The sequence below is a fragment of the Periplaneta americana genome, chromosome 16 (genome assembly GCF_040183065.1).
Source record: "Periplaneta americana isolate PAMFEO1 chromosome 16, P.americana_PAMFEO1_priV1, whole genome shotgun sequence".
Classification (NCBI taxonomy): Eukaryota; Metazoa; Arthropoda; class Insecta; order Blattodea; family Blattidae; genus Periplaneta; species Periplaneta americana.
Genome location: NC_091132.1, coordinates 85199985 through 85224894, shown reverse-complemented (window position 1 = coordinate 85224894; position 24910 = coordinate 85199985). Strand labels below are relative to the sequence as shown.

The 24910-nt window shown below is 34.6% G+C and overlaps 1 protein-coding gene across 1 annotated transcript in view; it reads right to left on the bottom strand.

Moving 5' to 3' along the window:
* The window catches only part of LOC138691393 (protein gooseberry-like), a 196192-nt gene that overhangs the window by 106901 nt on the left and 64381 nt on the right, over positions 1-24910 (bottom strand). Inside the window, exon 3 of the mRNA XM_069813306.1 lies at positions 17357-17477. Within this exon, the coding sequence (XP_069669407.1) occupies positions 17357-17477 (121 nt within the window). The remainder of the gene's footprint in view (positions 1-17356; positions 17478-24910) is intronic.

Here is a 24910-nt window from a genome sequence, read left to right as displayed (position 1 = left end):
TCTTCAGGTTACACATACAGTACTCATATTTGAATAGCTGTTAAAGGGGCAGAAGTCTAGAAAGACAAATTTTACAGGAGAAACAAAAAAACTATTTTCTGCTTAAGCGTTTATGTTTATTAATTTTCTGAATCATTCATATTAAGAAATTATATTTAACTCACATGCGTGAGAAGTGTATTTGGAAATATAATTAATCATGTTCTTATTAGGGGCACTTAAATTAGCTGGATATATGCCCTTTTAACAAATATATTTTAACAGTTTTTTTGTTGGTTAAATACCCTATAATAAAAACGAGTTTTGTATGAAAAGTTAATATTTATTAATATGTACAGTATTACTGTACACAAAACTGTTTTATCATGAATTTGAGCAATTTGAATTTTATTTTTTTGCAATATGAAAATGTATTGATCTGTTTTATTTTTTCACACCAGTGTTGGGTCCACTGTTCAGTCGGCTCATAAAATACTTTAACATTATCCTCAATGTATGATTTTATAAGTCAAAGTTTTCCTTCTGGATATGCAATAATATTAGACAGTTCAATAATTATGACGCAAAACAAAGATGTCAGTGTGGTAGATTTGAGCGAAGAACTGTTAAAAATAATGATTTAAATCAATTGCCATAGGTTGTAGTTTTGATCATGCTTTTGTAGAGCTCGTTTAACAATATCACAAGGCTCAAACAGTGGCCTCTGATAGATTTTGCATCAGATTTATCACTTCGTGACATGAATAGCTAGTGCTGTAGCTGCTGCACTTTTGAAAGCATCATTTAGGTGTATAGATGCCTGGATTTGCAAGCCTCTTGCCTTTTTTAATATTAGTATTAACTACTGCGTCTACTTCACTATCAGAATTCATTATAATGAAATATTAAACATAATAGTATATACACATCTTATAAATCTATGTGTTGACTTTGAACACGTGCTCTGCAACAATGATCACAAGCCTCATTATTAGCTTTAACTAAAATAACTTAATTCATGAAGTTTAACCAACATCTAAGTCTCCAAGTGCAATATGTTGTTTGTTAAAAGGGTACATGTCCTACGCTTCTGCCCTTTTAACAAAAATCGCGATATTGAATGCCGTCTAGTTGCCACTTACGGTGGACATGTGTCGGTCCTTTTAACATAAATCAATGTATCTATGTTCAAAGAACATTAAAAGCTAAGAAAATGATTTTAGAAAAAAAATGTGACTTTGACCCTTTTAACAAATAGCTATTCATTTATGGTTTGTTGGTCTCTTCACGACATGTTAAACTCGTCTAGATAGGAATCGCATTTAAAGGAACCTTAAAATGTATTACACTTTTGATTTAACTGCTTGTATATTAAAAAATTGATAGCCCTTTCGTTTCTGCAGTACATTACTATAGAGAAACCTCCAGCTTTGTCATTGCCGACCTCGTGTAACAAGAAGAAGAAGAAAAAAAGAAGAATATAGAGAAAGAAAACATAAAGAACGAATGGAAAAATAAGAAATAAAGGTAAAATCACCTTGTCTGACGTTCAAACGGTCCCGCTTTCTAGGCGACTAAAGCCGACGTTTAAAATGTCAGGACGCTGAATGGCGATGCTGTGAAGGAGGAGGAAACAGATAAAGGAAGCTTTTGTGGGGGATGAGTCGTCCTGCCTTTCAAGACAGAGTAGGCTCTTGTTGGATTGATAGAAGGCAGTGTTCGACTTACTATGGCACAGGATAAATTTCTCCGTATGTATTTCTCTCTCTCTTTTTCACGTTGCTGCTAATTTTTCGTCGCAGTTGTCGGAATCGCTTTTGAAGTTGGACGTTGATGCCGACTTCCTTGTTGGTATGATAAATACACACAACAGCGACGATTATGATGTCTAATTGAGGTCGGATTTAGATTTGACTATTAGAATTAACTGGGACTTTTCGTTGTTTGAATGTTACAGCTGTTATGCAGTTGATCTGCTGTTCGAATTTCGTTCGAAGTCAAAAATTTTAAATACGGTATTTAACGACACTGTATCAACTGCGATGTTACATAGCGTCAGCGGAATTGGAGGTAGTGTGATGGCGGGGTGAAATCGACGATTGAGCATAGGATTGTCTCATATTTGTTTTACAAGATTAATCCACTCTCTATCATCATATCCCATCTCCTTCAAATCCATTTTAATATTATCCTTCCATCTACTTCCCGGTCTCCCCAAAGGTCTTTTTCTCTCCGGCCTCCCAACTAATACTCTATATGCATTTCTGGATTCGCCCATACGTGCTACATGCCCTGCCCATCTCAAACGTCTGGATTTAATGTTCCTAATTATGTCGAGTGAAAAATACAATGCATACAGTTCTGCGTTGTGTAACTATCTCCATTCTCCTGTAACTTCAACCCTTTTAGCCCCAAATTATTTTTCTAAGCACCTTATTCTCAAACACCTTTTATTTATCTTCTTACTTACTTATCTTCTTTAAAATTTGAATTTCCTACATTGACCCAGGGAATTAAATAAATTATTAAATTGCTAGCACAGTAACTGGTTCTACCATAATTAATAGTTCTTCATTATAGTATAATTTGGGCCCAAAAAGGTTTCCAAGGTATTAAGAACCTGAATTAGGCCTATTATTATTATTATTATTATTATTATTATTATTATTATTATTATTATTATTATTATTATTATTATTATTATTATTGTCCGGGTAGCTCAGTTGGCAGAGCGGCTGGCTACGGACTGGAAGGTCCGGGGTTCGATCCCAAGTCATAACAGGATTTTTTTCTCGTTGCTAAACTTTCAGAACGGCCCCGAGGTTCACTCAGCCTCCTATAACATTGAGTACCGGGTCTTTCCCGGGGGTAAAAGCCCCCCAAGTGCCTTCATGGCATGTAACGGGGATACTTTTACCTTTATTATTATTATTATTATTATTATTATTATTATTATTATTATTACCACTATTATCAGTTGTTATCATCATTGTCATCATTATACTACATTGCCAGAAAAATACAACAAAAAGAAATTGCGAATTAAAAAAATTCTAGCACTCCCCTGAAAGAGTGTGTTATCGTGCTCTTGGGAGGATTCGTTACATAATAAATTTACATGCATAAATTACAATAAAATAACATCTGAAAATTAATATTTCTCATAACAAGTTGCTTACATACATTCTTAAATTTCAAAGCATTGGAGATAGATGTGGATTTTTTTTTTATTAATTCGTTATAAATTATAGGGCTGATATTAGTACTATGGTTGAAATCAGTGCTCGTTAAACACTTGGGTTTAAACAAACGTATTGTATTCATGCCTTTGGTTTTGTGTTTGTGGATATATGATCGGAAATATGTGTGATTTTTATGTATAAAATTTAATAATGCATTGATATAAATTTCAAAACTTCAAAATCAAAACCAATTTTTCGATAGGATAATCACTAGGTTTTTTTAGACATATTTCAATTATTCTTCTGTATAATAAATCTAGTGGATTAAGTGACAATGGGAAGGAGAATGGTCTGCGCAAGAGGGAAACAAATTACGAAGTATAAAGAATATTGTTCGAGTTTGGGATTCGTCCACAAAAGCGTCACGACACGAGGAGGTTTTACTCACCCGGTTGAGGATTGGCCACTGTCGTCTGACACATGGCCATCTCCTACGTGGCGAGCCTCAGCCGGAGTGTGATATGTGTCGTGTTCCACTTACGGTGGAACATTTTTTATTGCGTTGTAGAAAATATGACATCCGTCGGCAATATGGAATTCGGCCGACTCTACGTGACGTTCTTGGAAATGATTTTAATTGTACAAATGCAGTTCTGAGATTTTTTATCGAATACAGGACTGGATAAGGTGATTTAGTTTTTTATTGACCCGTTTTAATTATCCTCCGAACCCTTTTACATCCGGAGGTTACATTTATTGTTTTATATTTGATTTTACATAGTTGACATTTCGGACATTATTCATTCGAATATTTTATAAAATTTTATTGTTTTGAAATGTGATATACAATTTATCTTTGGTGGCTTTAGTTTTATTATATTATTGGTTCATTTTGAATACTACCTAGGGTCGGAGAACTGTTCAGTTTAATGATTATTTACAAATCACCTTGTGTATATTGCATTTGTGTACCTCGTTTTACCGTGACAACGCTTTTTAGTACTTTTAGCACTCTGATTATAGTATTATTTGTGTCCTTGTTTTATGAAGAATTTTAGATAGGGGCGAAAATAGCTATAGTAGCTGATGCGCCCTTTTTAAACCCCACTATCATCGTCATCTAGTGGATTAAGTTTAGTTTTATAAGTAGGCCTCCTAGCCCATCCTAATATTCCATATTGGGTTATAGACTGAAATAAGCAAGGTAAACTGTACGTAGTACATCCATTGGTAAGCAATTTGGTAACTGAACAGAGTAATATATAATTCTACTTAATTTGTTACAAAGGTAGCCGATTTGTTTGTCCCATTTCAGATGTTTATCAATAATAATTCCTAAATATTTTGTTGCATGTTATTTCCAATATCTTAAAGAATGTGAGCATCCCGTGTCATTTCCGATACCAAACATAATTCCCGTTCTCAATTAATTAATTCCGTGTCATTTCTAATACCACCCGCTGGAGCAAACATGGAAGTCATTGACATGTTAGTAACAACAAAAAACAAGCCATCTTATATGCATAAAGGTTACAAGTACAACGTAAGTAAACGAAATAAATCTACGACGAATTGGCTGTGTGAAAAATATTACAGTGTAAAATGCAGAGGAAGAATTGCAACAAACGAAAATCACCAAGTAGTATCTGTTGGTAGTGAAGACAACTGTAAGTCTTATTGCAGATGTAACAAGACATGAAACAGAAAAACTAAATTCATTTGTAAGAAAAGGGGAAGAGAAGAAATGACGCCCATGCCAGCAGTGTATAGGGAAGTATTTCACGAAGTTCAGATTACGAGTTTGTGACAGAAATTTCCCAATTCAGTTCCCTAGTAATCTACAATTCTGACTTTGTTCTAGATTACCTATGTTGTAATTATTATTTACTATTTATGAAGTATGTGTCATAATATACGGTCATCATGATAGGCAGTATTGGAAATGACAGTTATGGCAGAACCATAAACAGACAGTATTGGAAATGACTAGTTTTAAGTAGGGTTGGAAATGTAAGTATTGGAACTAACATATATTCAAATATTTAACCTCTGAATTTGGTACTTATTACTGAAATAGGTATTACTGAACAATCTGTTTTAATCTCTCGAGTAGTATAGGCCTACATCACTGATTGGAAACCTTAAGGAAAATTTTTTAAATAATTTGGGTACACTTTTGGTCTCTTATACCGAACCCTGAAAGTCTCAAGTGTCTGTTTGCATTACAGTCCATAACTGTTTTTTTTAATAAGAAACAAAAAACTATATAATTTTTTCTCCAAATAATTGAATTATTTAAGAGGTTAGGTACAGCTTACAGTAATAAAATTTTTGGAAATGTTCAACATTTTTTCCTCTTGTACAATAATGAAAATTAGTATGTGTAAAATACTGTCCCTCTGCTATATGAAAAAAAATTACGATTAAAAAAATTAGTTACATATATATATTTTTTTTTTCAAAATTCAAAATGTTGGCAGTTCACTGTGCAGTGATGAAGCTTTTCCCTCATAACTCATAAACTTGTTAAATTTTTCATGTTCTCTCTCTTTTATTTTATTGTTGAAACTCATGTTTACAATATCATGCTCTTTCAACTACATTCCTTAATAAATAATATTTTTTTTATTTTGTGTTAGAAGAAAATACTAATATTTGACCATTTTTTAAAATGAATTTATTTATTATCAGACAATCTATCAAAGATAGAGAAGTGATCTTGCACCATATTGTAGATATGAAATGCGTAAATACACACAAAAAATTTCATCACAGAATGTTGGATAGTTTTTTTAGTTATGTGGGAAAAGCTTCGTCACTGCACAGTGAACTGAATTTTGGGGGGGGGGGGGGGAAAAATGTAAATAATTTTTTTTAAATCGTAAAAAAAACATTTTTTTTTTCATATAGCAGAAGGACAGTTTTTTACACATACTAATTTTCATTATTCTACAAGGTACAGTAATGGAGGAAAAAATGTTGAATATTTCCAAAATTTTAGTGCTCTAATCTGTACCTAACCCCTTAAGAGTACTTCACTACTAGTTATTAGAAAACTTGATTTTTATTTTGTCTCGCATTAGAAAATAAAAATGCTGTTAGCCACAGTCCAGTCTTCCGCAAATTGAGTGTATAATCGTCCTCACAGCGTTTGAGGCGTCATATCCAACAGGTATCTGGTTGTTTCTCACTTAAAGGGGCTGGGGAGAGTTTGTCTTATTTTCTACACTCATAGTGCCGCTGGCAAAGCACTGATGAATGCCGGCTGCTTGAATATTTGGCCCCCTATAGCGCCAAGAATGCACTTTCACTTCTTCTTTTGTATAATCTTTATCAATGAACTTTAGTGATGCTCAGATGTCATCGCAACGGAGATTTGTATTGTGAGTACCGGTGTTGAAATGACAGCAACAAATTGTGACTGGTGTGTGATTTATGTAATGACAATTTATTGATGTTAGTTTAAAGTAGACTTAAAAATGTATACCGCATCACACAATAGTTACATAGGCCTAATTCTTCATAGTGATCTCTAGAATTATCGTATGAAAGCCTTTATCATTAAAAAACTTAAACTTAAGCTAAAACTTAACTGACGAATATTGCTGGAGAATCTTTTAAGTGTAGTGTAAATAGTTGTAATTTAAATATGTGTTGTATTGATTAAGGCTGGTTGAGTGGAAGAGAAGGCCTTATGGTCTTAACTCTGCCAGCGAAAATAAATCATCCTATTCTATTCTATTCTATTCTATTCTATTCTATTCTATTCTATTCTATTCTATTCTATTCTATTCTATTCTATTCTATCATTAATTCTCGTTCAAGAAGAATTGTGGTGGTTGTCCGTAAATTGAAATCGTAAGTAGACTTTATGTCGAAATCCAGTATTTGTAAAAGTAGAAGCATTGTGACTAACGATCTATTAACTATTGGATACGTATCAATAATATTGTGTTTCTGTTGTCGTAGGCCTACCTTTATATAGGCCTAGTTTACTTTCCACAGTAGACTCATTTAAAGAACAATGAAACCTACTGCAGTCTATCTAATCCGTAGAAGTCAAAACCATAGAACTTCTGGATAAATAATGTCATGGGACAAGTAATAGATACTGTATAACATAAACAATATAAATATTACCATTCTTTGTACTGTGCTTCAGGTAATAAGCATACTTACCTTAATTGAAATTGAAAATGTATTAATATATATAATATATGTACGGAGGTATTCTGCAATAATAATAATAATAATAATAATAATAATAATAATAATAATAATAATAATAATAATAATGATGATGACAGTAATAATAATAATGTTTAGATTCGTGAAAATATGACCTATAGATTATAGATATGGGTGCCACAGCATAAAGTGCAGTGCGTGCTGATTTTTATCGATATGGTGAATCATCGCAGTACCGAAATCAGCTTCTTTGTGGCAATCGTCCGGTTTAAGATGCATCTGATCCACCGTCTCTTCGATGGCATGCTTTTTAGGACATTTCCCTGTCTTAGAAATCAAGCGTCTAGTCTCTCGTAGAGGTCTATTCTACTCGTTTTTGGGAGAATGCACATTCCATTCCCTTCTTGCATGCCGCTGAAAATGTGCAATTGATTGAATTCTAAAAAACAGAGTATGCACAGCACTTTATGCTATGGCGTCCACAAGACAAGAAAACGACTGATGCATAACCTGTCTTCATTCCGTTTCTGCGCTTGCGCGGCAGGCCACGCAATAATGACCTTGCAAGTGTGACAGAACAAATCTCGAAGAGATTTTTTATTTACGTTACGAAATTATAATGTATAATTCTCACAAAATACGCTATGAATTATGTGTACTACCTTTATCCCATATACCTTGTATAATCTTGAATGTCCTAACCTTGACGTTCCTTTAGTCTGCGTTATTTGTCTGAAATATACATATTATTTCCTTGGAAATCGCTTTCGATCTATAGTAGATTAGTAGATTATCTACCTATCTACCTATCGATCGTGTCATCGATAACTATCCACACTAATATTTGTACACATACGCCTATGTTCATGATCTCTCGGCAGAATAGTGTATTGTTTTTTTATTGTGTATACCACTGCCATCGGGTGCTTGCCCACTTGCAGTGTAAATAAATACATACATACATAGTAGCAAAACGCTGACAGCATTTACTCAGGTTTCCTGACGAAAGCTGTTAAGTTCCATACTGTCGATTATCTACCTATCGGTAGATGACAAAATACGTTAAGTCTTCGACAGTTTCGCACCACTAATTTCTGTGGAGATGACTCCAATATCTCTCAGTGGATAGTGCATTCTATTATATACCATCACTAAAATCAAAACAAATGTCTTCTCTTGTTAGGCTAATACATTAGATAACACAATAGTGCCATCGATAATTCTCCATCACTATTTCTGTACAAATATGTCCATGATCTTTCAGCAGAAAATGCAATAGATAAATTCGATAGTGTCATCGATAACTTTCTACCATTAATATTTGTACACATACGCTTATGTTCATGATCTCTCGGCAGAAAATGCAATAGACAAATTCGATACTGTCATCGATAACTATCCACACTAATATTTGTACACATACGCCTATGATCATGATCTCTCGGCAGAAAATGCAATAGATAAACATCCTGTAAAATATCACATTTCTATACCTAGTATGTTCTGAGATAACGGGTCATTAATATAGCTGTTTTAATATCAGTGAGATGGACTTAATTGTTTAGTTTTCCTTATACCGAAAAATTAATTGGTTTCGGGAATACCACATGTCTGTCCATCGTGTGTCGGTGTATAGCTATTTATTAGGCCTATTAATTATTGATCGGATTTTCTTCACATATGGGTCAATTTATGCAAGAATGATGTAGGTACATAATAATATATTATGCAACAATCATGTAATGATAATGTCACGAGTACGAAGTGAGTTGCCTCTCACCTCTGTTTCATCTCCCTTCTTCTTCTACTTACTTCTTTCCTTTCCCAGTTCTTACTGATCTCATATTTAACTAAACACCCACTTCTCTCAATTCCTTATTAATCGTTCCCAACACTGTTTATATTAAGTTGAACTCTTCCACAGTTGTCCTCCTATTTATTCATTTGAATCATTACTGTTCTAGGTTAAAAGAAAAGAAAGTATTGGCTCAAGGTACATATTTTTCATGGTACAGGCATCGTGAGAAGGAACTTGTCCCTTTTTTTGCTGAAGAAGAAAATTTAGTGTATTGCCAAGACATCATTGTCGTCTTAAAATTTTATAACATAAACTATAATTCCAAAGAATGGAGGTTCTTCATAGATTCTTCTCAGAAAAGTCTTAAAGGTGTTTTGCTTCATAAAGGAAACATTGCGGACTATTGCTGGATGTTAAAAACGGACTGCTCTGAACAATATGCGAGGAGGTCAAAGAGGAGAAAATTTGAAGTGCAATATTGAGGTAAGGTTATGAAAGTGTTTATAATTATTAATTAATATTAATTCATGATCAATTAGTTGCAAATAGCAAATTGTGGCCTAGTTTTTCTCACAAAATTCTTGTTGAAAATAATTTTTATGACGTTTCACAAAGCAATAATTTCATTTCTAGTTATTCATGAATTGTCTGAAAACCTGACGTGATGGGGAAAAATGGAGATTATTTTTGAATTCAGCACAAAAAATCCGTTTAGAATCGTCGATAAGATTGAAAACAACAGAAAATAAGTTTTGAAATGCAGAACGGTGTTATATATTAACGAATACTTAACCTATTCAGACATTTTGAAGTTGAAATACTCGTAGATGAATATCGATTACTGCAATAAAGAAATTCGATGTTATTATTCAATAATGCCAATTGCGAAAAGCGAAATACAGGTTTAACAATGTTAATTACATGTACTGCACTTTTCTCATATTATTATAACATAAATACATTTTCATTATCTGCTGAAATCATAATTTAATTTAACAGTGAGGTGGGGACAGCTATATACCAATGCTTCTGTATTCACAGCGAGACATGTTGCTACACAGTAAAGCCATCTCTGTATAGATAATTAAAAGACGAATTTTATTACGCCATACGGAAGGCAGTTTGATCATAGACATTATTACTATACAAGGTCTTTGGGTTTGATATGCGATGATGTTACATAAATTTGAACATCTGGCTTTATATTAATTGTTTATTTTCATTCACAAAATATAAATTTTATAGCCTACATTATAGGTTAAGTTACCTGTGGAAGCAGGACCAATGTCAGCTGTGCCTTATTTCGACCGTTTCTCACAATCAGTGCTACACGAAAGCATTTTTTATAGCTCGACAAACGCATTCTCACTGTAGTGTGTAACGGAACTAAAGCTGCATCTACACAGTTCAATATTCCAATCGCGCATGCGTGCAATCTGGGTAGAATATTGAAAGAATCAAGTTTAAAAGGTACGTTCAATTAAGATGCATGAAGATTTGTGTCTACATGGTGCGCCGTTTTGAACGTCGTCTTCACTGCGTAAATATATTAATATTAAATATCAATCTTGCATTCATTGGTTTAAAGTTGAAAGAAAATTTTAACGGTGTAGTTGCATCTTAATGTATTCATGATCATCAATTTACGGGAAACAGTTGGCGACAACAACTAAACAAAAGAAGGACCATGCGATAAATTGATAGCGATAAATCTAGCTGAAAAAATTATCGCAAAGTGTGCCTGTGATTGGTTGGAATTCAAAATTTCATTACACTTCATTGGTCGAAAATGGAATGACATCATATAAACGAAATAGTCAACAAAATATAAATAGATAATCCGTTAGTATAATCTATAACTTTCCGTGACTAATATCTGTGCACATAATGATTATGATCTCTCAACAGGAAATGCAATAGATAATTCGATAGTGCCATCGATAATTTTCTGTCCCTTATATTTCATGCAGATTTGTCTAATATCTCGCAGCGGATAATGAAGTTATCCTGCACGCCACACACCGGAGCGATGCAAATGCATTTCTTGTACGCAGCTCATAAAAAGGGTTGGCTTTGGTTTTTTTCTTCTCGCTACACGTTGAAGTACTTAAATGAGTGTGTAGGAAAAATACATAGTATTGGATCGAAATGAAGGTATAAATTTGGTTCTCCCTTTAAATTATACCAACTCTCACACATATTCCGACGGATAGAATTACGGTTGTAACGTAAACCGACCCCATAGGGCAGGATCTAAACGCCGCGCAAAGTGTGTTATTATTGCGCCTTGTAATTGCACACACAGTAGCAGATGGAGGAAGAGCGCGTGAGTAATTTGAATCGACTGTATCATTTCACTTTAGAGATGATCTTTAAGAACCGCAATCTGTTTCGACTTCGAATTAATGTAGTATAAATGAAGCTGTGGCACTCTCTGAACACAAGTTACGATGCTGTGGAGTGTAGACTAATGGAAGAAGCTTTGGTTTTCGCGTTGTATTATTTTTCCTTTCTCATTATGCGAAATGTAAAAGGAAAGAAGTATTGTTAAGCTGCAATTAATTATTTCGAGATTTACTTAGAATTAAGGGGAGTCATCAAGACTCAAAATGAAAAAAAAAGACATTTTAAATTTTTTATACTTTATGAAAGTATGGTTCATTCTGCTTAATTTGGTGTTTGGTTTATTAAAGTATTCGAATATTTACTATCTATACTAATAATAAATCTGTAGCTAAAATTTTTCTAGTAATTTTGGACTTTCAAAAAATAATTGGCGTTAACATGTATAATTAACCATCCTGAAACCGGAAGTCGCTTTTTTGAAAATTTTGTTTGTATGTCTGTCTGGATGTTTGTTACCTTTTCACGCTATGATGGCTGAACCGATTTATATGAAAATTAGAATATAAATTAAGTTCGTTGTAACTTAGATTTTAGGCTATATGGCATTCAAAATACTTCATTTAAAAGGAGGGTTATAAGGGGGCCTGAATTAAATAAATCGAAATATCTCGCTTATTATTGATTTTCATGAAAAATGTTACATAACAAAAGTTTCTTTAAAAATAATGTCCGATAAGTTTTATTCTATACAAAATTTTGATAGGACTGATATTTAATGAGATAAATGAGCTTTAAAATTACAATAACAACGCCATCTAAGGCGCTGTACTGAAATAAAAACAAATGACTTCTTCTATACGGGGTCTTGGACAACAACAATCGAAAGCTATTAAACATAGCTTACAAAGAATGTTTCTGTGTTTGTATGAAGTAATATCGGAAGCTAATTAATAGTTTAATTATTATTTCACCAATGGAAAGTGTAGTTTCTCTAGATGGACATAATTCTACAATGTTATTACAGTAACTTCTGAAACATATAGCAAGTAATATAAAGTAGGTATACACATTAAAACTAAATGATATGTCAATTTTCATTAAACTATGGTTGCATGTAATAACAATTAAGAAACATGTTAAAGGAATTGTCATTGCACCAAATGATTGCTCTCTGGACCAAAATGACCGCATTTTAATTATTTAAATACAATTTAAATTAAGTAACATATTAAACGATTTATTCTTCTATCAAACACGAATGTTCCCTCGATCAAACATCGTATTTTAATTATATAATTACTTTATATTTATTTCTAACAGGCGCAGCGAAGCGCACGGGTACGGCTAGTTTTAAATATATTTTTAAAAATATTAGTGTATTTACGTTTTGGAGAAAATAAATTACCACTTTCCACAAAAAATTATTATCTCAGGAACAAATTGTTTTAGAAGGCCGTGGTTTCGCTTGTTTTGTAGTAAAATTAATGAATGCTTCATAATGCCTGTGTTTGAAGATTTTGCCCATCCTGGTTCGCTAAAAAAACGTTTGAGAGGAAGAACTCAGAATACTAATAAAACTTTCAATAACGTTGTTTGGTACCGAGTCCAAAAAATGTGTTGTTGGTATATAAACGTTTGAACTTAGTTTACTAGATGTTGTACTCACATTTAATGATGGATACACTGCAAGAATACAGATGTTGAAGGACCTACAGTCAGCATTTCACGACAAGATCCGAGCAAGGAATGCGAGTTATTCCCCCACTCTTATAACCTATCCCCGACACTGAACCGGCCGGCCAATGACTGAGCCTTGTTTGTACCAGTCGACCAATGACACCACCCCCATTCACCTGCTCCTTAAAGAACGCTGAGTTACTGGCTTACTCTCTCCTCTTACCCCGCAAGGACCATACTCCCCTCGCAGGGATCCTGTTGAAATTTGGACAGTAGATATTCAAATAGGATAATAATGTCTCGAGAAAAATGGTGAATTTGGAATGAGATCACAGTAACAAACACAACCAAAGAGGCAAGATCCAAGAGAAGGACAGCAGGATGAAAAGAAGTGGAGGACTACCAACCAAAAGGGTTTTAAAACATTTTTTTTGTTATAGCTGAGTTTTTATGGAAATTTTTACCTTAAACGTGATATACATAAAACTACATCTTTCAACATAAATGACCCGTTTTCTCAGAAACTACTATGTCTATCTGGATGAAATTTTTACTATACATTTCAATAACACTGTGATGATGTGAAATTCCTTTGATTGAGTTTGCTGTAATAGTTTATTAAAAAAAAATAAATGAATTTTTTTTAACTTTAGATATATCTGTTTTTCTATTAGATATTTTATCATATAAACAAATCAGTGAACTCAGAAGGAATGCATAAACATCCTGTAAAATATCACATTTCTATACCTAGTATGTTCTGAGATAACGGGTCATTAATATAGCTGTTTTAATATCAGTGAGAAGGACTTAATTGTTTAGTTTTCCTTATACCGAAAAATTAATTGGTTTCGGGAATACCACATATCTGTCCATCGTGTGTCGGTGTATAGCTATTTATTAGGCCTATTAATTATTGATCGGATTTTCTTCACATATGGGTCAATTTATGCAAGAATGATGTAGGTACATAATAATATATTATGCAACAATCATGTAATGATAATGTCACGAGTACGAAGTGAGTTGCCTCTCACCTCTGTTTCATCTCCCTTCTTCTTCTACTTACTTCTTTCCTTTCCCAGTTCTTACTGATCTCATATTTAACTAAATACCCACTTCTCTCAATTCCTTATTAATCGTTCCCAACACTGTTTATATTAAGTTGAACTCTTCCACAGTTGTCCTCCTATTTGTTCATTTGAATCATTACTGTTCACTGATTATTAAATCTGTATATTTTCAGACGAAGTAGTTTCTACACTTTCATTACATTTCCACTCCCAGTTTCTTTATCATATTTGTATCATTACTTATTTACTTTCATTCCCTGGTTATCACTTGTATTTTCTCATCCTTTTTGCCTTACCGTCTTTTCTGTCATCATCACCATTTTCACTTTATCACTTTCCTATGTTTTGTCACGCATGCATTCCTAAGTTAAGGCCTGATAATATATGTAGAGGTTGAAAGTCCCTTATTGTATCAATATTACCTACCAGTTTCAAATATTTCTAACAGGTCTTAACTTGTTTGATTCACATGAGTGAGCCACTGAAGCAAGATCGAATATAGTTTAATATTTATATCTCTTTAGATATCGATTTTCCGAAATATAAAACTCGTACATGGAGAGTCAAATCTAAAGGACTGATACTCCTGCCGTCACTCGGCACTACAATTTGCCGAGCAGTTCGCCAGCTCTCGCGGATAAATTTCTTGCAGTTTTACGGTACTACAGTTTGGCAAGAGAACTTTCGCGTAACTAGTGAATTATTTATTTAAGGAAATGGAGAGGATCTTACTTGAATTTCAGATCAGTTGCTCAAAATGTCCTCCATTACATTTCTATACACATGTTGCAGCGATGTATGAAGTTCTGTTATATTCGCTGGACCTCATCCTCATTAATGTTGCGTGTTGGCTGTATAAAACGGTTTTTCTCGTCGAGAAGTGTGCATGTTTCTCGTCACTTAAAAAAAAAATTAACAACACCATGTTTCGTTGATTGTGTAGTCTCTGGAAAACACCGCCGAAACTACTCTAAAACAACTCGTACGACTTCATTAGATAGGCCTGCGTTATAACAAAGAAACTGTCGCTGTATTATGTATATAGTCATGTTTTACATACGGTAGTTTCCAATAGAATTCAGATAAAATTACATAAGTTAGGTCAGATGCAACAGTGTTCATGAGTAGACTAGTTTAAAAAGTGTTCATACAACTGTATCAAATTACTTTTATTGTATATAAAGAGTTCAGATAGTTGATTGAGTGGGAGCTTGGTGCAACAATTAATAAGGAAAATCCACGCATTGTGTCCTAGGTCGATCTCCAAGCTAAGTTATGGGCATTCTTACCCAGCTTCGAGACTGCTATGTGACGATTAGCGCTTTAAGTTTATTCTATCTCATGTACACAATGTATAGGTTTACTTTGACATCACTCATCGTACCATGGAAACAAATGTAAGATGAACTTCGTGCCGACCAAATACTATTTCGAGAATGACGGGCGAGACTCGAAGCGCAGCGAGAATGAGGAGCCGAGACTCGAAAGACAAATGCAGCGAACACAGCGAGCGAGAGCGGCAGTTAATTTTGTTCATCTCTAGTAATTTCACTCTTATTTCGCAGAACCACATACATTTAACATTTTGTATTCAATTTCGCATTTTATTGCAGATTTAAAAAAAACTACACTTACTTAACATGCTTTTAAACAGAAAATTACTTATTTTGACAGTATTTGGGTACATTTTGCATTTATCGTGATTGCGAAAATCTATCAATTCTAGATATAAATAATATATAAAGGTAAAGATAAAGCCAACTCCATGACAGGCCAAATCGGCCCAGAGAGTGGCGAGAGATTAAGTCTCCTACCTTCACAGACAATCGGCATTGATAGCAATAAAGATGTCAGTTACACATCTTGCCGCCTTTACCCCCAAGGAAGTGCCACTGGTACTCATTTCTGCTAGAGGCTGAGTAAACTCCAGGGCCCATAGTGGGATCGGAAGAATTAAATCAATGGAAAAATTCATGACCTTATCGGGAATCAAACCCACGATCTTCCAGCTTGCAGCGTTGCGCCTTAATCGCGACATTAACACGCGCTCCATAAACTATATATATATATATATATATATATATATATATATATATATATATATATATAAAATAAAATACTCGTACACCACACTGTATTTTATTACTATAATTCGACTTACAGAAGTTCACGGAATCATTTGGGATTTCTTTAAGGGATTAGGTACAACTTACGTTAGTAACATTTTGGAAATATTCAACATTTTCCCCCTTCATTACTGTATCTTGTACAATAATGAAAATTAGTATGTGTGAAACACTGTCCTTCTGGTACATGAAAAAATATTTTTACGATTTAAAAAAAAAATATTTATTTATTTATTTTTTTTTTTTTTCAAAATTCAGTTCACTGTGCAGTGATAAAGCGTTTCCCATATAACTCAAAAACTATCCAACATTCTGTGATGAAATTTTTTGTATGTATTTATGCATATCATATCTACAATATGATTTAAGATCACTTCTCTATCTTTGATAAATTGTCTGATAAAAATTAATTCATTTAAAAACGGTTAAATATCAGTATTTTCTTCTAACACAAAATTAAAAAAAAATATATTTAATAAGGAATGTAGTTGAAAGTGCATGATATTGTAAACATGAGCTTCAGCAATAAAATGAAAGAGAGAGAACATGGAAGAGTTAACAAGTTAATGAGTTATGAGGGAAACGCTTCATCACTGCACAGTAAACTGGCATCATTTTGAATTTTGAAAAAAAAAAATTATATATATAGGCCTATATATATATATATATATATATAATTTAGATTTATCTCCTATCAGATTTTTGTAGTTCTACCATTTCTATGTCTATATTCAGAAAAAATGAAATTCTCAAGTATTGCTGTAATGTTTCTAGAGAAGCAGTTCCAGCGAGAATTACAGTCATCAACTGGTGAATTACAGTCACGCAAGACATGCTAAGTGTGACACTGTCCTACCGCAGTTGGAAGCAGGTTCACAGTTGTGTACAGAACAGGTCTGGCGATGATGAAATCGGCGAACGTTTTGTAATATTTGCAAGTGCGCTTTTGAAATGTTGTGAGTTACTAAGCATATACAATAAGCCTACCTCCGAGAATCCCGTCAATGCTGTAGTCCTTTTTGAGGTCCGTCTCATCTCTTCTTCCGCCCCTGAGGAGCCGGCTGATTGAAGACACGCTGGGAGCGTTGGTGCTGTCGCATAAGCCCTCCTGTAAAAACATAGTTTATTCGCATGTTTTCAATATTTTCTAACGATTTTTGAGCGACTCTATCGTTCTTCACTTAAAAAAAAAACTTAAGTTCTTCATTAACCCATATAAAGCCAGTTGTGGAGACCAATTTACCGACAGATTCGTTGTCCAGGAAGCGCCATAGAAGGCTGGCCTACGCTACATCCTCTATGAGATGAGATGATGATAGAGATCAGATGATGCTAGAGATAACATAATGATAGAGATTTCACGGGATGCCACAGGGAAACCGGAGCTCCAGGAGAAAATCCCTGCGTTGCTTGGACCACGGGCTTGCCCAATACAAATTATAAATCGGAGGTACACAGGGATCGAAACCATGTCCACAGGATTATAAGTCCAGTGCTCTAACCACTATACCATCGTGGCGGCATCAAAAGACATAAATAGAAATTAAAATAAAATATGTTATTTGTCTATTTGTCTATTTGTCAAATGACTGAATAGATGTTGAAGTTTAGAAAATTAAATAATGATGACGAAAGTGAGTGAGTAGGATTTTATTCCCTGCATTAAGATGAACAGCATAGTTTTATTGTATAGAAACTTTTGAGTGTTAGAATCCAAAATTTCACAGTGGTTACAGTGTGTATTAACGTTAAAATGTCATACATTTCAGACACATGGGGGGGGGGGGAGGTTCCACCTAGGCGCTCATGGTGTAAGACGTTCGTGTTACCTATGTTTGTTCATACTGTACTGCTCCGCACCTACTTCGATTAGAGTAGTGAACGCTACATCATTTGAAAAGTAAGAAAGAAGCGTACATGCTAAATAAAAGATAATCGAAAAGTCTCGAAAACTACCGAAATGGTGGCCATGATAACAAGATCTATGATTTTCACACTTTCAACATTTAAAATGTTTAATATCTCATGAAGTATTCAACAAACACAAACTAACAAATACATCTTAGAAAGCTCTAACGATGCTTAATAACATCCAAAAATAAAATTTGTTACAAAAAATTAATTTAAAAAGTTATAAAAGTTTATCTTACAGCTTCACGATGCCAAGATTAATTCGCGGGTGCTCGTGTAAAGTGGGTTAAGTCAAATAATTGTAAGGTATGTAGACTTCTCTCCTTTGGTAATGAACTTAACCCCTTTGTCACAAAATACGGAGCACTGTAGCTGCATCATAGATGGAAGAATGACTTAACCCTTTTAACACATGGAGGAAGTAATCTTGTAGAGTTAAAATCTGTACTTCTTTCATTTTAGCCAATTCATACATAACTCTTTCTACACGAGCACCCGCGAATTATTGCCGGAAAAAAAGCAACAAACCTAACAAAAACAGAAGAAGGAGGCAGAGAAGGGTTCACAGAAGCCGGGAAAACATTTTAACACTCGCAAATATAGATCACCATGTTCAACTTGTCGACGTGAAGTTTTACGTAAAATTTGCAATTCAATCGAGTTTTAACTCCGGTGAATTTTGTAAAAGAATATTTTAAGAATGTATTGTAGGATCTAGTTTATATAGTAGACGGGGAGTCTGGGAAACTGTTCTTTCTCTGGAAATAGTTGTAAAACTCTTCTTGAAAGAATCGTCAATTCAAATACATTTGGTACACGTATTCTGTTTCAATGTCATACAATTTTAACGTTTTTATTTGTCATATTGATTTTTTATTATCGAGTTCCTCCTTCCTTCATTGGTAGTGGCTGCCTCCTATGTTAACAGAAACAATAAAGTATGCTTCCTATTTAGGAACCTATTGACAATTGAATTATGTGAGACCTACTACATTTACGTTCGACTCTGAATTTGGAATCAGTTTCGTAACCTAGGCAACTTTGTATCTTAATATACCACGTATAAAATCAATTCATATAAAACCAGACGAGGATGTATTGCTGTCAAATTCTAGCGAAATTATACGAGGATATCCTACCTAAATCGAATTTAATTTAGTTAGAATTTTAACTGGAGACGCTGCCGCTTGAGAACCAAAATTAAATTTTATACCTGAAATCTGATATAATTCGTCTAAAATTTGACGGCAGTATATCCTCTTTGTAACGGACCCAACATATAGGTTTCCAGTCCTGAATAATAGCTCTTGGTAATGAATCCACGCTTAGGTTTCCAGGATAGGTCTTGATAACGGATCCAACAGATAGGTTTCCAGTTATGAAAAGTAGCTCTTGGTAACGGATCCAACAGATAGGTTTCCAGTTCTGAAAAGTAGCTCTTGGTAATAGATCCAACAGATAGTTTTCCAGTAGATACAGCTCTGTGCCGCCTTCTAGAGTTTAGTAGAAGATCCCAAAGGCTAGGAGAAGGAAGCTCTGATATAAAACCAGGACTAAATAAGGTTCCATAAACTGAATTAACATAACTCGTCTAGAGGAGGGAAACCCCAAAATCAAATAGCCTGTTACTGCAGGTTGGGGATTGAACTTGAGACCAACGACCTCACTTAGGAAAAAGTCTTGTTACGAAACCTATGAATAAAATGAGTGGCTTAGTTGTGTGACTGCAATGCCAGATCAAAGATTGGTAAAGATGATTTTCACTGAGAAATCAGAAGGGCGAAGGTTGAGAGGCAGACCTAGGGAAATATGGTTGGATGAAGATCTGAGAAGGACGGAAATCAAGAGATGAAGAACTAGAGAAAAATACAGAGTGGATTGGGATAGAATTGTTCGGGAGAAACCTACATGGGATGTATCACTAAGGAGTAAGTAATTCATACAAAATCGGAACGAATTCCACTATTTAAATAAGCCGCACCTAGAGATGTATTCTACGCTATTGCGATTTATGAGGTAAAACTAACCGCATGACAGACCAAATCGGTCCAGAGGGTGGTGAGAGGTTACAGACAATCGGCATTTAATGGCAGTAGGGATGTCAGACATTATTAACGTGGTAAAAGAAAAAAATGACTTTTTCATCTGCCCCCATGAGAATGTTTGCTTGATAGTTAAAATACCGTTTGAAAAACACCTTGGTTTTACTTACCCCATTCAAATAAGTCGCGGACCCTCAGGTTCGCGACAGGCGTTGTAGGCTATTAGGATCAATATATAGAGAAATTAATACCGAGAAAAAAGGAGAAAAGATTTGTTATGGATTCGTAACAAACATATTTCTGAATCCGAGGATTGTAGAAGAATTACAACTGTACCAAGAGTTGAGGAAGACGACAGGAAACTGATTGGGGTTGATATCAGAATTATAACTAGGAACCTATTCAATTGATACTAAATTCAAATATATATTTCGGTAGGAGTGCAATAAGAGGTTTTTAATAATCCGTGTATGAAGGCGAAATCGACCTACGTTATGATGATATAAATCCCGTCCGCTATTCAAGTAAAAATGAATGGCTGAACATTTTTTCGCTTGATAACTTCTGTACAAGCATTTGAATTATGTGAGTTGGAATGATGAACGTCTGAAATGAAAAGTAAACTAGTGGGAGCTTTAAATGGACGTCAGAGGCGTCGCGAACTGTCCGGCGTATTATGAAAGAGCTGGCTGAGATAACTTTATGTGCCATTGAATAGCATAATGCTATGGTTTCATGGCCCCTCCCTCTGGACGAAGCCTTTCCTGGGTGCGTTCCTCGATAGTCTCGACGTAACCTCTAGCAGTGGCGGGTATCTTTCTCAGCGTTAGTGGTGACAAGTGTTGTTTCAAAGAATTTACTCTCTCGAAAGAAATTAGAATTTAACAGCGAAATTTTAAAGAAGAACCAATGATGTTACATGTCGACAATCTAGGAAGAAAGATTATAAACAGGAAAGAAATTTAAAACCAAAAGATAGAAATAGGTCAGTGGTCTAATGGCATAGGTAGTTTTCAACTCTTCGTTCGGATTCAGTTCACGGAACCAAGTTTCCCTTAAATAAATATAAGATACACTACTCCGATTCCGACTGAGAATGATGGGTGTCTTAAGTAAAAAGAAAATGGTGACTTCCATCAGATGACAAAGTGAAACCACTGGTTTTATGCATACGAACGACCCTTTCGTTCATAACACTGTATAGATGAACAAATATAATTCACTTAAAATGAATTATGTTTGTTCATCTATACAGTGTTATGAAGTGAGATTGACACTTTCATGGTGATCGATATAGTGCGAGAGTTCTGTATATTTACATCGTGTCATAAATGTAGATATAGCCTATGCAACGTTTCAGAGCTACATATCGGCTTCATTATCAGAAAAGATAGGGAAAGGATCAATCCAGAAGAATAACTCTTGATCATAGACTTCCAGTCTTGAAGGATAACTCTTGATAATTGATCCAACAGATAGTTTTCCATTCCTGAAGAATAGCTCTTACTAACTGATCCAACAGATAGTTTCAGTGCTGAAGAATAGCTCTTAGTAACTGATCCAACATATAGGTTTTCTGTCCTGAACGATAGTTGTTTCTAACAGATCCGGCAGATAATTTCCAGTTCTGAAGAAAAACTCTTGATTATTGATCCAACAGATAGGTTTCCAATCCTGAAGGATAGCTCTTGGTAAGTGATTGATTCGACAGATAGGTTTCCAGTTCTGAAGAGTAACTCTTAGTAACGGATCCAACAGCTAAGTTTCCAGTCCTGAACAATAGCTCTTTGTAACAGATCCGACAGATAGGTTTCCAGTTCTGAAGGATAACTCTCGGTAACGAATCCGACAGATAAGTTTCCAGTTCTGAAAAGTAATTCTTAATAACGGATTCAACAGATAGGTTGCCAGTCTGAAAAATAGCTCTTTGTAACTGATACGACAGATAGGTTTTCAGTCCTGAATAATAGCTCTTTGTAACAGATCCGACAGATAGATTTCCAGTTCTGAAAGATAGCTCTTGGTAATTGATCCAACGGATAAATTTCCAGTCCTAAAGATTAGCTCTTAGTAACGGATGCAACAGATAGGTTTCCAGTCCTAAACAACAGCTCTTTGTAACAGATCTGACAGATAGGTTTCCAGCCCTGAACAATAGCTCTTCATAACTGATCCAATAGATATGTTTCCAGTTCTGAAAAGCAACTCTTAGTAACGGATCCAACAGATAGGTTTCCAGTCCTGAACAATAGCTCTTTGTAACATATCCGACAGATTGGTTCCCACTTCTGAAGAGCAACTCTTAGTAACGGATCTAACAGCTAGGTTTCCAGTCCTGAACAATAGTTCTTTGTAACAGATCCGACAGGTATGTTTCCAGTTCTGAAGGATAGCTCTTGGTAACTGATCCAACAGATAGGTTTTCAGTCCTGAAAAGTAGCTCTTAGTAACATATCTAACATAGAGATTTCCAATCCTGAAGAATAGCTCTTAGTAACGTATCCAACAGATAGGTTTACAGTTCTGAAGAATAGTTCTTGGTAACGGATCCAACAGACAGGCTTCGAGTTCTGAAAGATGGCTCTTAGTAATGCATCCAACAGTTAGATTTATTGTCCTGGAGGATAGCTCTTTGTAACCAATAGATAGGTTTCCAGTCCTGAACAGTAGCTTTTGGCAATTGATCCAACGGTTATGTTTCCAGGATAGATCTTGGTAACGGATCCAACAGACAGATTTCCAGTGGTAACGATCAAACTGATAGGTTTTCCAGTCTTGAAGAATACCTCTTGGTAATGCATCCAACCAATAGGTTTCTCAGTTTTCTCTTCCTCCAACTTCTCAGATGATGGAACCGACAGAAGCTATGGATGTTAAAATGAAATTTGGAGTATATCGCCGTTATGATTTTAATTTTAAATGTAGATGCATTATGTTTTCACTGAAACTGTTATATTTCATGTACCCGTACATTTTATCCAGATAAATTGCCTCGTGGATACTGAATATGAAAGACTTCCTGCACAAAGACATAAGGACGGAATTCTTGAAACCACTTTTTCAGTAACAGGGATTCACAGGACGTATACTTCCTTTCAAATCAAGAAATGGACTTCCTGAAGCATTACAAAATAAGGACATAAGAATTAGTTAGCCGAATTAAAGTTTTTAAAATCATTAAAATGCGCAACAAATAAGATAACATTTATAGTTAACCAATAATTCATAACAATCGCTTCCTTATTCCATGATGTTTAGTCTCGAGACAACAATGTAACAACAATATGACGACAATGTCTTCTTTTACTGTTTTCCGTTCAGTGTTAATTTTCAGCAGACAGAGGTAGAAGGGAGACCTCAATAGACCACACTGAAATGATAAAGCGTCGTGGCAGATGGAGGACACGAGCCTATTCCATAACAGAAGAAAAAGAAAAATATTTATATACCTAGCTGTTTTATTTTGATTAAAGGATTTACCGAATTCCTTTCACTTTACGAGTAAAGCCAACCGACCGCCACTGCTGTGTGTTTCTTTCACACGACGTAATCAAGAAACTGACCTCAACATTTCAGAATAGTATCTATGCAAATCTCTTCAACTCTGAATCACCATCATTTCGTGTGCGGTTACATTAAAATTTTTTGTTGTAAATTCAAGCCCTAATTTTCTTCTATTTCATCACAAGGACGGCGGTTGGAGTTGGCAAAGAGTTTTATTTCTCACAAATTTTTTGTATGACCTTTTTTTATACAGGTAGAATATAGAAACACCTTATGAATATTTAAGGAGGAGGTGTGGTGGGTAGCGCACACTATAAAGTTTGAAACTACAGTCAAATTCAAAGAAATCGCTAACTCTAATATTAATATTTTAGAGCCATTAAAATCTGTAGATAAACGTTACTGATTTTGAGCAAACTGGATAGCTTCAGCCCTACTATTAAGTCACCCAGTTTCGCGTTCAACAGAATTACAGGTCTGACGAGTTAATGAGGTTATTAATTTTTGTTCACTAGTAGATTATGTTGAAAATGATAGCTGTTGGTGTGGAGTATGCAGCAAAGACGAAGCCCTGAAGATAAGCCCGCATTTATTTTGCAGTGAAATCATTACACTTGTTACTTTTACATGGATTTATACATTGTTATTATCAGGTGAGTGAATACTTAACCAAGGTGCCTAGTAATCTGTAATAATTTTAGGCTCTTCATAATGGAAATGGAGCTCCTTTTAAGTACATTCTCTGTCTATCAGCTTATCTATAGCTTTCAAAGGAATATCAGAAGGCTTTAGCTGAGCCACATTACTCATATTACGCAAATCTGACAAAACGATCGCGTAATTCGGAATGACCAGTTGCTCAGCTTTTAGATGCTTGAAAATCACACATTCTTCCCTAGGGTATGAATGCTCGCTCTCAGTTTTGGGCGAAAACTCTGTCGGTGTCGAGCTAAATTGTAAGTAAACGTCACGGAAATCCTAAAATTAGCCTGTCTAAAGTACGAGGTTAAATTTGCGTAAAAAGGTATGAAACTAGAAACGACAAAATTCTCATCATCGTCGCCGTCGTCCACCGTTGTTGAGT